The 14899-nt window shown below is 40.4% G+C and overlaps 1 protein-coding gene across 3 annotated transcripts in view; it reads left to right on the top strand.

Moving 5' to 3' along the window:
- LOC133618787 (laminin subunit alpha-3-like) overlaps nt 1–14899 on the top strand; it is a 177980-nt gene that overhangs the window by 133391 nt on the left and 29690 nt on the right. For all 3 annotated transcript variants that reach the window (XM_061979497.2, XM_061979496.2, XM_061979498.2), the window contains 17 exons: nt 130–326; nt 492–608; nt 841–995; nt 3144–3285; nt 3358–3457; nt 3528–3644; nt 3721–3891; nt 6685–6830; nt 6913–7107; nt 7205–7353; nt 10157–10319; nt 10416–10543; nt 12773–12917; nt 12991–13086; nt 13161–13318; nt 14582–14699; nt 14767–14899. The exon at nt 14767–14899 is cut by the window's right edge and continues 5 nt beyond it. In XM_061979497.2, coding sequence (XP_061835481.1) covers nt 130–326; nt 492–608; nt 841–995; nt 3144–3285; nt 3358–3457; nt 3528–3644; nt 3721–3891; nt 6685–6830; nt 6913–7107; nt 7205–7353; nt 10157–10319; nt 10416–10543; nt 12773–12917; nt 12991–13086; nt 13161–13318; nt 14582–14699; nt 14767–14899 — 2430 coding nt within the window. The remainder of the gene's footprint in view (nt 1–129; nt 327–491; nt 609–840; nt 996–3143; nt 3286–3357; nt 3458–3527; nt 3645–3720; nt 3892–6684; nt 6831–6912; nt 7108–7204; nt 7354–10156; nt 10320–10415; nt 10544–12772; nt 12918–12990; nt 13087–13160; nt 13319–14581; nt 14700–14766) is intronic.

The following is a 14899-nucleotide window of genomic DNA, read 5'->3' as shown; positions in this document are numbered from 1 at the left end:
GTTCTTGAATTCTATCAACGTGATTTTGTCTCACATGTTGTGTATTAGTTCATCCGAAATATGTTTTGATTGACTCATCAATTGTCGATGAAGAGTTCATTAAGCTCTTACGTATTCTCTGTTATCCAGTCCTGGACTACATCAAGGCTAACATGAGTAAGCAGTCCGACCAGAACGAGGTGACGGCAGCAAAAATGCAAGACCAGCTAGAGGACCATGAGGCCAGGCTGAAGGATCTTGACATGTCTCTGAAGGAAGCTATGGACTTGGTGAAGAAAGCCAAAGCCCAGAACGGACTCAACGCTCAGGCTGTACCGGATCTGCAGGTAAAGACACATCACTAGAATTGTGTAGTTTTATTTCATACATAATTTACTTATTCATTGTGATCATGATGAAGAAAAAAGGTATTATTATATTTTAATTCAATGTTTTATTTGGTCCAATGAGTGTTTATCATGGTCATGAAGTGACTGACATCCCCCCCACAGAAACGCGTCGACGACCTAAAGAAAGAACGAAAGACTGTGGAGGGCCAGATGGAGATGGCGCAGGACGAACTAAAGAAAATTGAGGATTTATTCAAATCGCTATCCGGGAATAAAACGGTATGTATCCTGCATACACGGCAAGGCTTTCTCTCTTGACAAGCTCCAAGTGCACCTCAGGCACTCAAATGAAGCATTTAGAAATACAAACGTATCATCCCTCATGATGTAAAAAGATTCCTGCCAGGTCCTAACATGCACGGTGCAGATAAAGTTCACCTCTTCTTCTCAATGGAATTTGCTGCTGTTATGAATACAATTTAATTTATATTCTACGCCCCTCTCCCTGTAGGTATATGAAAAGTTGGCTGCTCAGCTGGATGGCGGCAGGACCGACCTGACCAAGAAGGTCAATGATATTTCCCAAGCAGCAGCCAAGGAGGGCCTGGTGGAGAACGCCGAGGATCACGCTCGGAACCTCCAGAAGCTGTCTAAGGAACTTGAAGGGTGGGTTTATTACGCATCAAACTGACCACAACATTAGGCACAGCAGCTCAGTTCAAATTTAGAGGCCACCCTATTTTGGATTGGAACCAAACTGTACACTCAGGGGTCTCCAACCTGTCGATCTTTGGGACCCTACCGGTCGATCGCAAAAATATTACAAAAAATTGTTTTTATTATTATGACATCAATGACACCCCACAAACAGGCAAGCATTTTGACGCCTAAACACACCCGCACACTTCGCCTCTCTCTCTTTAGCCTCACATCCAGCAATTGTTGGCATTTTGTCTATTACCATTGTTGGTATATTCATTATTCCTACATTGTTGATACAAATTATTGTTACAGTGTAATAATTATATTTACCTGTGGTAATGCCACTATGATACAACATCTGTATTATAATCCTTGAACAAAGTAACAGTGAACTCATGTGAATAATCACTGAATGGAGAACTGGGGGTGGGATTAAATAAGTTATCTTCTTCCCACTCCCTTTCAGGCAAAACTGGACAATCATGCATTACATACTATACATTTCCTTTTGCACTATATTCATTTATATTATTATGTGTGGTCAACTTTGTACTTTTTTATGTCATTGCCTGAAATACATAAATAAATGGAAGAAAGAAAAAAAGGAAAGATGTATCGGACATTTTCTAGCATCCTACATCAAACAACTCTTCCTGCATGCGAGGACGGGCATTTTGGGGACGCATCATTAGAAAGACGCCCACGCTTTCCGAACAGTAATCAGCCGGCTTCCTCTCTCAAGCGATGCGGTGCTCTGCTGGAAGTTCTGCCACGTCTTTCACAAACTGTAAGGTTCCGTAAAAACACGCCACCATCGGTCCAAGGCCCGTCCGTCGGGCACGGAGCCCAGCGTCATCATCATCGTCATCATTGCTTGACTGCAACAGGAACATAAAAAGCCAAATAATCAAGTCTGTGAACATTGCACCAAAGTACGGATTTTGTATTTATTTACAGTACAGGCCAAAAGTTTGGACACACAACATTCTCATTCAATGCGTTTTCTTTATTTTCACGACCCATTGGAGATTGTCACTGAAGGCATCAAAACTATGAATGAACACATGTGGAGTTATGTGCTTAACAACATAGGTGAAATAACTGAAAACATGATTTATATTCTAGTTTCTTCAAAACAGCCACCCTTTGCTCTGAGCTTCAAGCACACCTGTGAAGTGAAAACCATTTCAGGTAACTACCTCTTGAAGCTCATCGAGAGAATGCCAAGAGTGTCCAAACTATTTTGAAGAAACTAGAATATAAAACATGTTTTCAGTTATTTCACCTTTTTTTGTTAAGTACATAACTCCACATGCGTTCAGTCATAGTTTTGATGCCTTCAGTGACAATCTACAATAGTCATGAAAATAAAGAAAACACATTGAATGAGAAGGTGTCTCCAAACGTTTGGCCTATACTGTATGTACAAAAGTAAACATTGACATGTGCAAAGGCAGTACTATATATGATAAAACAAGGCGGTAGCTACAGAAGGACTTCCCCGTTTATCCCCTCTTTATCACAAAGGAAAAACCTGCCTGGTGACCAGTTAATTTCACTACTTCCGGTGCTGATGTTTTCTAACTCGCGTCCCATATGTGACCATAAAACGAACAAATCTACTACAGTACAATTTGGTGGCCATAAACGGCTTCTAGAGCTGTGGTGCCCAAAGTGCGGCACAGGGGCCATCTGTGGTCCAAGACTTGTTTGTTATTGGCACATGACGAATGAGATGGCAGTGTCGACAACGCTGTGGATGCTTCCCGAATGTTTCAAACCCACATGCTTTTCCGTTGTTTTCTTTTCAATCATATTGAGCTGGCAAAATTAGAAAAATGCTGTGAAAAAGCTAAAAAACACATAGCACCTAGCATCTAGAACAATGGCAAACGACAGCGCTTCTGTGCTGACTGAATGAGCACCAAAGATCAGTCAGCCCGCCCACAATGCATGTGCTGCCGGGCACAAAATGACTGCGCTGTGAGGCACACAATGGATGGATGAAACATTCATACTACAAAGAATATTTCCATTGTAATAATGTTGATCTTTGTGGTGGTGTACTGTACACATTTGCTGCGTCATATTGACAGCTGTCCTGTCCCGCAGCACCGTGAAGGACGCAAATTCACGTCCTGAGGTACGTAACGCCAAAGATGCCATTGACGCCTACAAGAACATCACAGACGCCATAAACGCAGCGGAGGTTGTAGCCAATCAGGCTAAAGATGGGTCCGAGAAGGCCATGAATGTAAGTAGCTGGTTCCTAGTCTGTTGTTGATTAATTACATCGATTGTTCTTCATCATCATGTTTTTTTTTAGAGTGTAAAAAAACAAAAACTGCCCGAAAAAGCACGAGAACTGAATGAGTCTGGTAGGGAACTTGTGCAGAGTGCTGAAGACGCACAGAGAGATCTGCAGGGTAATCGCCTGTTCTTTTCACGCTGCAGGCACTCGTTCATGACTTCATTATTTTGTTTCTCTCTGCTCAGGTGCTGCCAACCAGCTTCCCGACATGAAAAAACGCCTGAAGAATGCGGACAAGAAAAAGAAAGCTCTCGAAAAAGACCTTCTCGATGCACAAACGCAGCTGAACAACATCAGAACAGGTATGCGGCACACCGACGTCCATCATGAGCTGCTGGTGTTCGATTGAGCCGCTTCAGTGTTTTACTCGCTCATCAGATGACGTCGGAGATATGATAGACGATGCCAAGAGGGGGGCGGCCGCCGCTAATGACTCGGCCACCGACACCATCAACAAGCTTAATGCCATAGGCAAGGAAATGGACAAAATCAACATCTTGCCCGGGGGCTCCAATTTAGGCAACGCGTTGGATGAAGTGGACAAATCTGGTAAGAAGGACAATTTGGTGGGCCAAACATCACCCAAACAAATAATGAAACCTTGCAGTGAAAGCTGCTTATTAGTGGAGAAGTTACATTAAAGGTGGCTGTAGGCTCAATAGGTAATAATGCGTGCCTTCTGAACAAGGCGATCATGGTTCAAATCCCAGTCAGGGTCAATGGTCATTGTAGCCTACTATTAGTGGGTTTATTGAAATAGTGTTTGTACTACTACTACCTACTCAGTGGCCTAGTGGTTAGAGTGTCCGCCCTGAGATCGGTAGGTTGTGAGTTCAAACCCCGGCCGAGTCATACCAAAGACTATAAAAATGGGACCCATTACCTCCCAAGGGTTGGAATTGGGGGTTAAATCACCAAAAATGATTCCCGGGCGTGGCCACCGCTGGCCCACGACTCCCCTCACCTCCCAGGGGGTGAATAAGGGGATGGGTCAAATGCGGAGGACAAATTTCACCACACTTAGTGTGTGTGTTAACTTATCTTGTATTAGAGTCGTCCCTTGCCACATCGCGCTTCACTACATCTGGGATTTTTGTGGATACTTCTTAAGCATTCTTTACATTTTGTTGGCTTGAATTAAGCATTTTCAAGCATGAAAAGGGTAAATAAACTTAAAATAGCAATACTACTAAAGTACCGTATTTTCCGGACTATAAGGCACACTTAAAATCCTTTTTTTTCTCAAAACTCGACAGTGCGCCTTATAACCCGGTGCACCTAATGTACAGAATAATTCTGGTTTTGCTTTCCGACCTCAAAGCTATTTTAGTTGGTACATGGTGAAATGATGAGTGTGACCAGTAGATGTCAAACATAAGAGATACGTGTAGACTGCAATATGACTAAAGTAAACAGCACTAACATTTTATATGTTCCATATAAATATAAAACATTACACACGGCACTCAAAAATCCATCAAAATGTTTTAGTACAACTTTGGTAAGCTATGAAGCCGCACCACTCGATGGATTGTACTGTGCTTCAACATACGAGTATTATTACGGTGTGTGTATAAGGTAAGACATCTTATCTGGCATTTTGTTTGGCAATATTATGCAAAAGCAACTTTTCTTACCTTCTGGTACCTGCTGATCTGTATTTGGGATCTGCATAAATCTTGAAAATCTGCGCGCGTCCGCCTTTGTAGTCCGTCGATAAGCTTCTTCTTTTTCTCTATCTTCTTGTTATGGGACATTCATCTTCCGATGTTGCCATTTGTAATATAAAGTAGTGTAAAGTTCTTACTTATATCTGTCAGTAAACTCGCCCTGAAAGCGCTAACACATACCGGTGTAGTGAGTTTACATTATTTACCCACGAAACTTTAGTTATTAGAGAGTTCCGGTCAGACGTTTTTTCACAGGACACATTCGCGGCATTGTTGTTCCACTAGTGAGCCACGGATGAGGAGATGCTGCTCCGTTATTGATTGAAGTAAAGTCTGAATGTCATTAAAACAGTTAACTCCATCTTTTGACACTTCTTTCACTCCCGTCCTTGCACGCTACACCGCTACAACAAAGAAGACGGAGAGAAGACTCTGTCGAAGGTGAACCAAGTAAATAAGACCGCTCACAAAACGGCGCTCCCTGAAGCGACTATCAGAAAGCGGTTTGAAGATGATCTGTAAAACACAATCTCTGCAACATTTTGACCAAAGAACCACCATCACATGTTATGTAAACCACAAGGAAATGTTTTCAATTTAGAAAAAAATAATAATAATATGACTCCTTTAATGCGCCCTATAATCCGGTGCGCCTTATATATGAAAAAAGATTTAAAAATACACCATTCATTGGCAGTGCGCCTTATAATCCGGTGCGGCCTATGTTTCGGAAAATACGGTAGTATTGGCCACTAGAGGGGACCAAACAAATCAGAGCACACTGTTCAGTATTGCGGCCAATGATTGGATCAGCTTCAGGCAGCATTATTTTACGGGATACGTAAGTATAAAGGTGACTAAAGGGTGTTATTTCATGTCTAGAGGGCTCTTATAATGTTGAAAAATCAATTTGGAAGTTCGTAAACAGTTTTTTCGGCTTTAGCTATTAAAATAACCATCTCATCTATTTACCGCTTATCCAAAGTCGGGTCGCGGGGCCAGCAGCCTAAGCAGGGAAGCCCAGACTTACCTCTTCCCAGCTACTTCGTCCCGCTCTTCCCGAGGGATCCCGAGGAGTTCCCAGGCCAGCTGGGAGACGTAATCTCTCCAAAGTTTCTCGGAACTTCCCCGTGTCCTTTTACCGGTTGGACGCGTCCTAAACACCTCCACAGGCAGGTGTCTGGGGGCATTCTGACCAGATGCCCGGACCACCTCATCTGGCTCCTCTTGATGTGGAGGAAGTATGAAATGAAAATTTACTTTTTGATTCATAATTAATTAATTAATGTCCGGAAACGATTAAAAGAGGGACGACTGTATTATAATCATATTTGCGTAGTTTAAAAAAAATATTTTCTAAACAATATTTGCCTTTATAGTGTCTGCTGAGAAAAGTTATGAGACAAATGTTCATGAGAAATAAAAGATAAAATGTTGTAAAAATATTTATATTTATTTTGATCAAAATAATACCAAATATCAAATTTGATTCAAATATCTGCATGAAATAATAGTTAAAATTTCAAATTATTTTCTGCTGACACATGACACATTACCTTCTACCACACAAGGTTCAAAGCAAGGCCATGATGATGAAGACATTCCTAATATTTTGGAACCAAAAATCTAAAAAAAACCTAAAAAAAAATCACCTTTTCTTAACTCTTTTCAGTGAATGACTTGTTGAAGACCATCCCCACGCTGAAAGATAAGCTCTCCGAAGTGGAGAACCTAGATTTCACGCGCATGAACAACGTCAGGGACAACATCAAGAAACTCAAAGAGCTGATTCAACAGGCCCGTGACACCGCAAACAGGGTGACGCCTCTCTCTGGAGATACCTTCCACACTGCTCCGTGTTTTCCCTTTCCTCCTGACGCGTTTCCGTATTTTCTTCCAGATCACGATCCCCATGAAGTTCACCGGCGACGGCTACGCGCAGCTGCATCCGCCCAAGAACCTGGAGGATCTGAAGGCCTATACCGCCTTGTCATTGTCCCTGCAGAGACCCGAGGGCAGGGGGGACGGACGACGCAGACGCAGGCAGGCCGCAGACAAAGGAGACATGTTTGTCATGTATCTTGGTAACAAAGATGTGCGTTCAACACACCCTTTTCTTTGGAAGAGGTTAGGTCTGGGTTTCTGGGTGGATAGACAGATTAATAACTGTTCCAACAAACTGTCTTTACTAGTCCTCCAAGAACTACATCGGCATGTACCTGAAGAACAATGTGCTGTATGCAGTCTACAAGCTGAACGGGGTGGAGAACAGCATAAAAACAGACTCCATCAGCACATCTGCTTATGAGAAAGCCAAGTTTGATAAAGTCAACTTGCAAAGGTACTGTGATGTGTGTGTGTGTGTGTGTGTGTGTGTGTGTGCGTGTGCGTGTTCTTGTGTTTCTACCCTTCTTCTTGAGACATCAACAAGGAAAAGTACCTTCCATATGAGGACTGGTGAACAAGTTAGGACTGAAATCATGGTCCCAATACGGAGAACCATTGCATCTAATAGAGAATGTCTCATTTGCACCACTGGTGGTGAAATCTATCAACATTAGGGTGGTCCCAAAAAGCAGGGATTTTTCAAATTGACTGTGTGTCGGTTTTAAAAGTGCTCCCCCTCTGGTCAAAATATGTACGGTAATAACAAGTGTGTGTAAGAAATTGAAATACGCCCCTTTCCCCAAAATTAATTAAATAAATATGTCTTTAGAGACATACTGTAATAACTTAGAGTAAATAATGAAGATTAAAAACCAATTACAAACAAAAAAATTACTAAAAGCTTACCTTTTTTATATTTGAATAGTTTGTATATATTATTAATGTTGTAAATACAAATCTTTATATACTCTATTTTTCGGACTATAAGTCGCACCGGCCGAAAATGCATAATAAAGAAGGGAAAAAACATATATAAGTCGCACTGGAGTATAAGTCGCATTTTTTGGGGAAATTTATTTGATAAAACACAACACCAAGAATAGACATTTGAAAGGCAATTTAAAATAAATAAAGAACAGGCTGAATAAGTGTACGTTATATGACGCATAAATAACCAACTGAGAACGTGCCTGGTATGTTAACGTAACATATTATGGTAAGAGTCATTCAAATAACTATAACATATAGAACATGCTATACGTTTACCAAACACGTAAAAACACGTCTAGTCTCTTACGTGAATGAGCTAAATAATATTATTTGATATTTTACGGTAATGTGTTATAATTTCACACATAAGTCGCTCCTGAGTATAAGTCGCACCCCCGGCCAAACTATGAAAAAAACTGCGACTTATAGTCCGAAAAATACGGTATCTAGAAAGGGTGGTCCTAAAGAGGTAGGCATTTTTCGGATGTCTCAAGAAGGTAACAAATACAAGAATGTGTGTGTGTTCATGTGCTCACATTAGGGTTACTTCAATTTGCAGACTCTTAACAATGATCTTCTATGAGTGAGACCAGCCTATACCAATACCCAGGGCCGCCTTACCTGGGCCGAAGCCAATCAGTGGCCCCCCGATTTTGACGTTGGAATGCAATGATGGGTGTTCCTAGCTGTCAATCACAAACCACGCTGCTTCGCGTAGCGACTGCGTACTCTCTCTTTCGGCTGCGTTGATTTGTCCTACTGCTCCAAGCAGGGCGCGAACCCAGGTTGTTGGTGTGACATGCCAGCGTGCTGACTACCGAGCTAAAAGCACAGACACTCGTCTGATGTGCATGCGCTCGTTGCAAAGGAGATGTATTCATGAAATAAATTATTGTCAGCAGGGGGGACTAAACATAAATAACCATAGTTTTTTTTACCAAGCACTAGTTAGGGACTGGTGGCTATTTGCATTTTTATTAGAGCATGCACCTGGCGACTCTAGCAGCTTTGTGCAAAATTCTGAATTAAACTGAGAATGTTTTTGGGTGAAATTTTGGAAAAATACTTTATTTTCCAGAATGTTTTATTTTACCTAAATATTCAAAATGTTTGCTTAGTTTTAGTGTTAAACATTTTTAGTATTTAGCCAATACCCTAATTATTCCTGTTACTTGGCTGTAAGGATTTTCTCTTAACTGCAAATAATTTAATTCCACTTCCTGTCATTCCAATTTTGATTTTAATCCAGTGCTTCAAATAATTTGGAATGAAATTCCAAATGTTGAATTTTGCACCAACCTGGACTATGGTTTAACTCACACTTGTCAAACTCAAGGACCGCGGGCCAGATCTGGCTCGACACGTCATTTAATGTGGCCCGCGAAAGCCTGGGAATAATGTGGATAATACATCTTTCTTACTAAATGTTTTCATTGTTTCCATTTTGACAGAAAAATATGTATGTAATACAGGAAATGTCATATGTTTTAAAATGTGATATATGTACAAATATTCAATTGTTATTGGTGTGAATCTTTGGGCACTTCGCCAATCACTTCCGATTCTTGGGGTGAAGATTTGATTCATAATCGATACTCGATTCAGCACAATTCTCGATTCAAACTGATTTTTGCAATGTATTATTTGGTATAATAATAACACCTTAACAAAACAGCTTACAGGTTACAAAACCTCCACATACGTGCACCAAGTAAGCATAGAGATGGCCTAAAATTTTTTTTTTTTTTTTTAATTAATTTGTCAAAAAAAAAATGTCTTAGATTTTTGAAAATTACTAAAAGAATCGGGATTCGTATGTGATAAAAAACATTTTTAGCACCCCTAATTGTTATATACTGTATGATAGTTTAAATAACAATAAATACTTAAATATCTGCTTGTCACCTTGACTTACCATTTCAAAGTAAGTTATCCATCAATTTGTACGTACAAAAATCAAATAACCAAATGCATAAGCAATAATATAATGGGCGATTATACTTTTATATTCTTACATTCACTGTTACAAGCGGCCCTCTGAGGGCAACCATGACTGTGATGTGGCCCCCTCCATGAAAACAAGTTTGACACCCCTGGTTTAGTTGATCGGACGCATGAATTAAATAAATTGTAGGCAGTTTGGATGACAGACTAAGAGCTGATGGGACAGGAACAGGAAGTCGGACAGAAACAGTAAAAATAGCAACATAGGTTTACTAAATGTGGTGTCATTTGAGTGGTTCTGACGGTCTTTTGTTGTCATGTAGGATTTATCAAGACGCAGAGTTGAGTCTTACAAGAGACAGCACGTCAAGCACCCCTGGGAAGCCCATTATGGGAAATCTGCAAGGAACTGAATCCAAAAACCTCCTGGACCTCACCACAAAGGACCTGGTGTTCTACATCGGAGGCTACCCTTCCAGCTTCACCGTGAGCACATGTCCACACACATTGGAAACAGAGATTCCAACATTGACTCGAATTTGATTTTCTATTCTTTGAATTTGGTTTTGCTCCTCCCTCCAGCCGCCGAATTCCCTCAAACTTCCCAAGTACAAAGGCTGCATTGAGCTGATCTCTTTTAACGACAAGGTTGTCAGCCTCTACAATTTCAAACAGATAGAGAACATCAATCCGCAGCCTCCATGCAAAAGGTACCACTATTACAAGTTGTTCATTTGAGAATTTGACTCCAACTTCCTAGCTGCAGTTTCTGATTGCCGACAGTTCATTTACTGCAACGTACAGTGATTAGCAAAAGGATTAAACCAGGGGTCGGCAACCCAAAATGTTGAAAGAGCCAAATTGGACTAAAAATACCAAAAACAAATCTGTCTGGAGACGCAAAAAATGAAAAGCCGTATTTAAGTCTTATAATGAAGGCAACACATGACGTAAGTGTCTATATTAGCTATAATAGCCTACTATCAAAATGACTATGTGTCGCAGGCTGACGCAAATCTTTGTTGACAGAAAGGTTGAAATGTAATATTTTTATTCTACACATTTTTACACCATTAGAAACCATTAGTAAATCAGAGGCTACTTAGAAGGTAAGATAACTCCTGAAAATTACTGGCTTTTAATGGCCAAAGGTTTAGATGTGTGTGTCCAAGTTAAAGGAAACGGCAGGCTGTCTTCTTTTAATAGATTTATTACAATCTTTGGCAAGCTAGGTAACGTTTGCTGTGGTCTGGAACAACATGGCACACAAACAACTATCTGAAATGTAGCCAATATTACATACAGATAATGTGTCATAAGACATGCAAATATAAATTATATACAAAGGGGATAAAAGTAAACGAGGCATAATGATGCAATATGTACATACAGCTAGCCTAAATAGCCTGATTAGCACTCCAGCAAGTCAATAACGTCAACAAAGATTGTGCATTCACGCACAGCATGAAACTTTTGGTGGACAAAATGAGACAAAGAAGGAGTGGAAGATTTTACAAGTAAACAAACTGTTGCGTCACAGTCCACACTATGGTGAGTACAAGAACCGCCGAAATAAGTAGGACAAAACGATGTTCACCAAATACTCTCATCAGTGAAGCATACACACAAACATGTTAAACAGTGGGCTTTCTAACAATTAAGAAGGTTTGTGTCATGTTTGTCCTCAAACAAAAAACATACTAAAATAAACAAAAAAAATTTCCCCCATCTTTTTTAATTTTCAATTTGAAAAAAAAAAATGCTCCAGGGAGCCACTAGGGCGGCGCTAAAGAGCCGCATGCAGCTCGAGCGCTGCGAGTTGCTGACCCCCGGATTAGACCAACGTTTACCAATCCACTGACACTGAAATGGCATTTTTTGAACTGAAATATGTTTGCGGTTAAAAAAGTATTGTCTAATTTACGGTTTTACAAAAAAATAGAAAAGGACATTTATTGATTAAGATGTCAATTTTTCTTTACTTGTCTTCCTGTGCCTTTAAAACGTATTTTATGACTGGTCGTCTTATACATTTTCTAAGGACTTTATTTGAATACAGTAATCCCTCGTTTATTGTTGTTAATTAGTTCCGAACATGACGCAAAGTAGGAATCATTAATCATAATTCAAATATTGTCATAGCTCGAACATAAGACAATCTGTTTACGACCTTATTAAATACAGTTTTAACATTATTAGAGCCCTCTAGACAGGAAACTACATTTTACACTCGTTTAATCCAATATAGCAATGCTGCCTGAGGCTGAGCCAATCATTGGCCAGTGGCCACAATACTGAAGAGAGCGTGCTGATTGGTTTGGTCCACTCTACTGTGCTGTGGTATTGATATTTTTAGGTAATTTAGCTAATTTTATCCATGAAAATGCTTATTTTTGGGTGAAACTATTGTAGAATATGCTTAGGTCCCCAGGCCCTTAAAAAAAAAATCTGTGATGTGGTGAAGCCGCAATATTTGAAGCGCGATGTTGCGAGGGTCAACTGTAAATACAATTTATTTCACAACTCTTAAAATAATATATATTTAAATATAATACATAACAATATTTCATACTATTCCATCCATCTATCTATTTTCTTTCAAATTGTCATTATTATTAATTGGTAAATATTAATGAGCACACAAGTGTTCACCCTTGCCAAAACATATTTATTTTCAAAGCCGTTAGTCCCAGTTAAAAAAAATAGTAATGATAATTATAATTTTGTGATTAAGATATGTAGTATGTATTTGAATTTTATTATTATCAATTAAAATGTATTCAAATTATTATTATTTGACCAATTTAATTTTTATAACAAATTTTCGGTGTAATCCAAGATCTTTCCCCATCTGTTTTTTGAAACCCATGTAATTTGTTCTTGTAATTTGATGCCTTTTGAGCAAGAAAAAAAGGAACATTTGCTCCCTCCTATGAAAGGTACGTGCCTCCTCTGGATTCATTCTACTTGGAGGGCACAGGATACGGCAAAGTGAACATCGACAAGGGTCCGTCAGTCATCCTCATCGGCATGTCCATTTTATCGCATTCAGAAAACGGCCTGCTTTTCTACATCGGCAGCAAGGTAGGTTTACTCTTGAACGCGACGTGAAACGTTTTTGCAAGCTTCTAACGCTCTCGTCTCCTCCACGACAAAGGACAATTACTTTGCGGTGACAGTCGAGAAAGGCATTGTTTACCTGCGTAGCAACTTGCTGCAAGCACCAGCAACAAACTCCTTGAAAATGTTCCCGGTAAGATTGTTCCATTAAGTTTACCACACTGCATTTAAAGAAGTTAAATCTTTTTTTTTTGGGTCATTTTGCAGACAAACGACTGGTTGGATATCCTCATCATTCTTACAAACAAGGGGAAGTTCGCTGTGCGCATAAGCAATAAGGAGGTGGCGTCGGCCAATGCTCAGTTCGACCACAACGACTATCAAGAGTATTATATTGGCGGCGCACCCCAAGACTTGAGGGAAAAGTAGGTTGTCATTCCTGCATGTGTACCGTATTTTTCTGGACCATAGGGCGCACCAGATTATAAGGCGCATTAAAGGGGTCATATTATGACTTCCTTGTGGTCTACATAACATGTAATGGTGGTTCCTTGGTTAAAATGTTGCATAGATTATGTTTTACAGACCATCTTCAAGTCGCTTTTTGACAGTCGCTTCATAATGCGCCGTTTTGTGGGCGGTCTTATTTACGTGGCTCACCTTCGACAACGTCTTCTCCCCGTCATCTTTGTTGTAGCGGTGTAGCGTGCAAGGACGGGAGAGGAAGAAGTGTCAAAAGATGGCGCTAACTGTTTTAATGATATTCAGACTTTACTTAAATCAATAACGGAGCAGCATCTCCTCATCCGTAGCTCTCTAGTGCAACAACAACGCCAGAAATGTGTCCTGTGAAAAAACGTCCGACCGGAACTCTAATAACTAAAGTTCCGTGGTTGAATTATGTAAACCCACTACAAGCGGTAAAAAATGGATGGATGGCACTACACTGGTAGTTTTTAGCGCTTTGATAGCGAGATATAAGTAAGAACTTTACGCTACTTTATATTAGAAATGGCAAAAGCAGAGTGTGAATGCCCCATTACAAGAAGATAGAGAAAAACAAGAAGCTTATCGACTATGGCATCACCACGGACTACAGCGGCGGAAGTGCGCACATTTTCAGGACTTTCGCAGATCTCAAATACACATCGGCAGGTACCAGAAGGTAAGAAAAGTTGGTTTTGCATAATATTGTGAAACAAAACGGCAGATAATATGTCTGCTAATGGGTGCCATTTTCGCGGTCCTTATACACACACCATAGTAATACTTGTACCTCTGACTACGATAGCCGTAAGGGGCCGACAATCCATCAAGCGGTGCGGCTTCAAAGTCATACTAAAACATTTTGACAGATTTTTGAGTGCCGTGTGTAAGGTTCTTTATTTTCAATGGAATATTTAAAGTTTTGGTGTTGTTTACTGGCGTCATATTGCAGTCTACACGTATCTCTTATGTGTGACTACCATCTACTGGTCACACTTATCATTACACCATGTACCAAATAAAATTGCTTCAAGGACGGTAAGCACAACCAGAATTATTCCGTACATTAGGCGCACCGGGTTATAAGGCGCACTGTCGATTTTTGAGAAAATTAAAGGATTGTAAGTGCGCCATGTAGTCCGAAAAATACGGTACTCCTTGTAATAGATTGGTATCAAAGTAACCAGGCTGTGCGTTGACAGAAACAACATCCACATCCAAGCATTCAGAGGCTGCTTGAAGAACGTGAAGCTCCATAAAAACTTCAAACTGATGGACGAGAAAGTGGGCATCAGCAACGGCTGCCCCAGTGATTTCCTGGTGAGACCTCCCTCTAAGCGTCATGGCTGGTTCATGCATGTTACTAACCACGCCATCCTCTCATCAGATCTCACGGAAGGCTGAGTTCAGCCCAGGGAGCTCCTTGTCGGCCGTCCTCCCGGGCTTCAGCTTGGCCAACGACGTGACGCTCTCGCTGGGCTTCAAGAGCACCGACGACAAGGGTGTCCTCCTGCAGAACA

The sequence above is a fragment of the Nerophis lumbriciformis genome, linkage group LG19, assembly GCF_033978685.3.
Source record: "Nerophis lumbriciformis linkage group LG19, RoL_Nlum_v2.1, whole genome shotgun sequence".
NCBI lineage: Eukaryota > Metazoa > Chordata > Actinopteri > Syngnathiformes > Syngnathidae > Nerophis > Nerophis lumbriciformis.
Note: the sequence above shows the minus strand (reverse complement) of the source record. Positions and strands in the feature narration are given on the sequence as shown.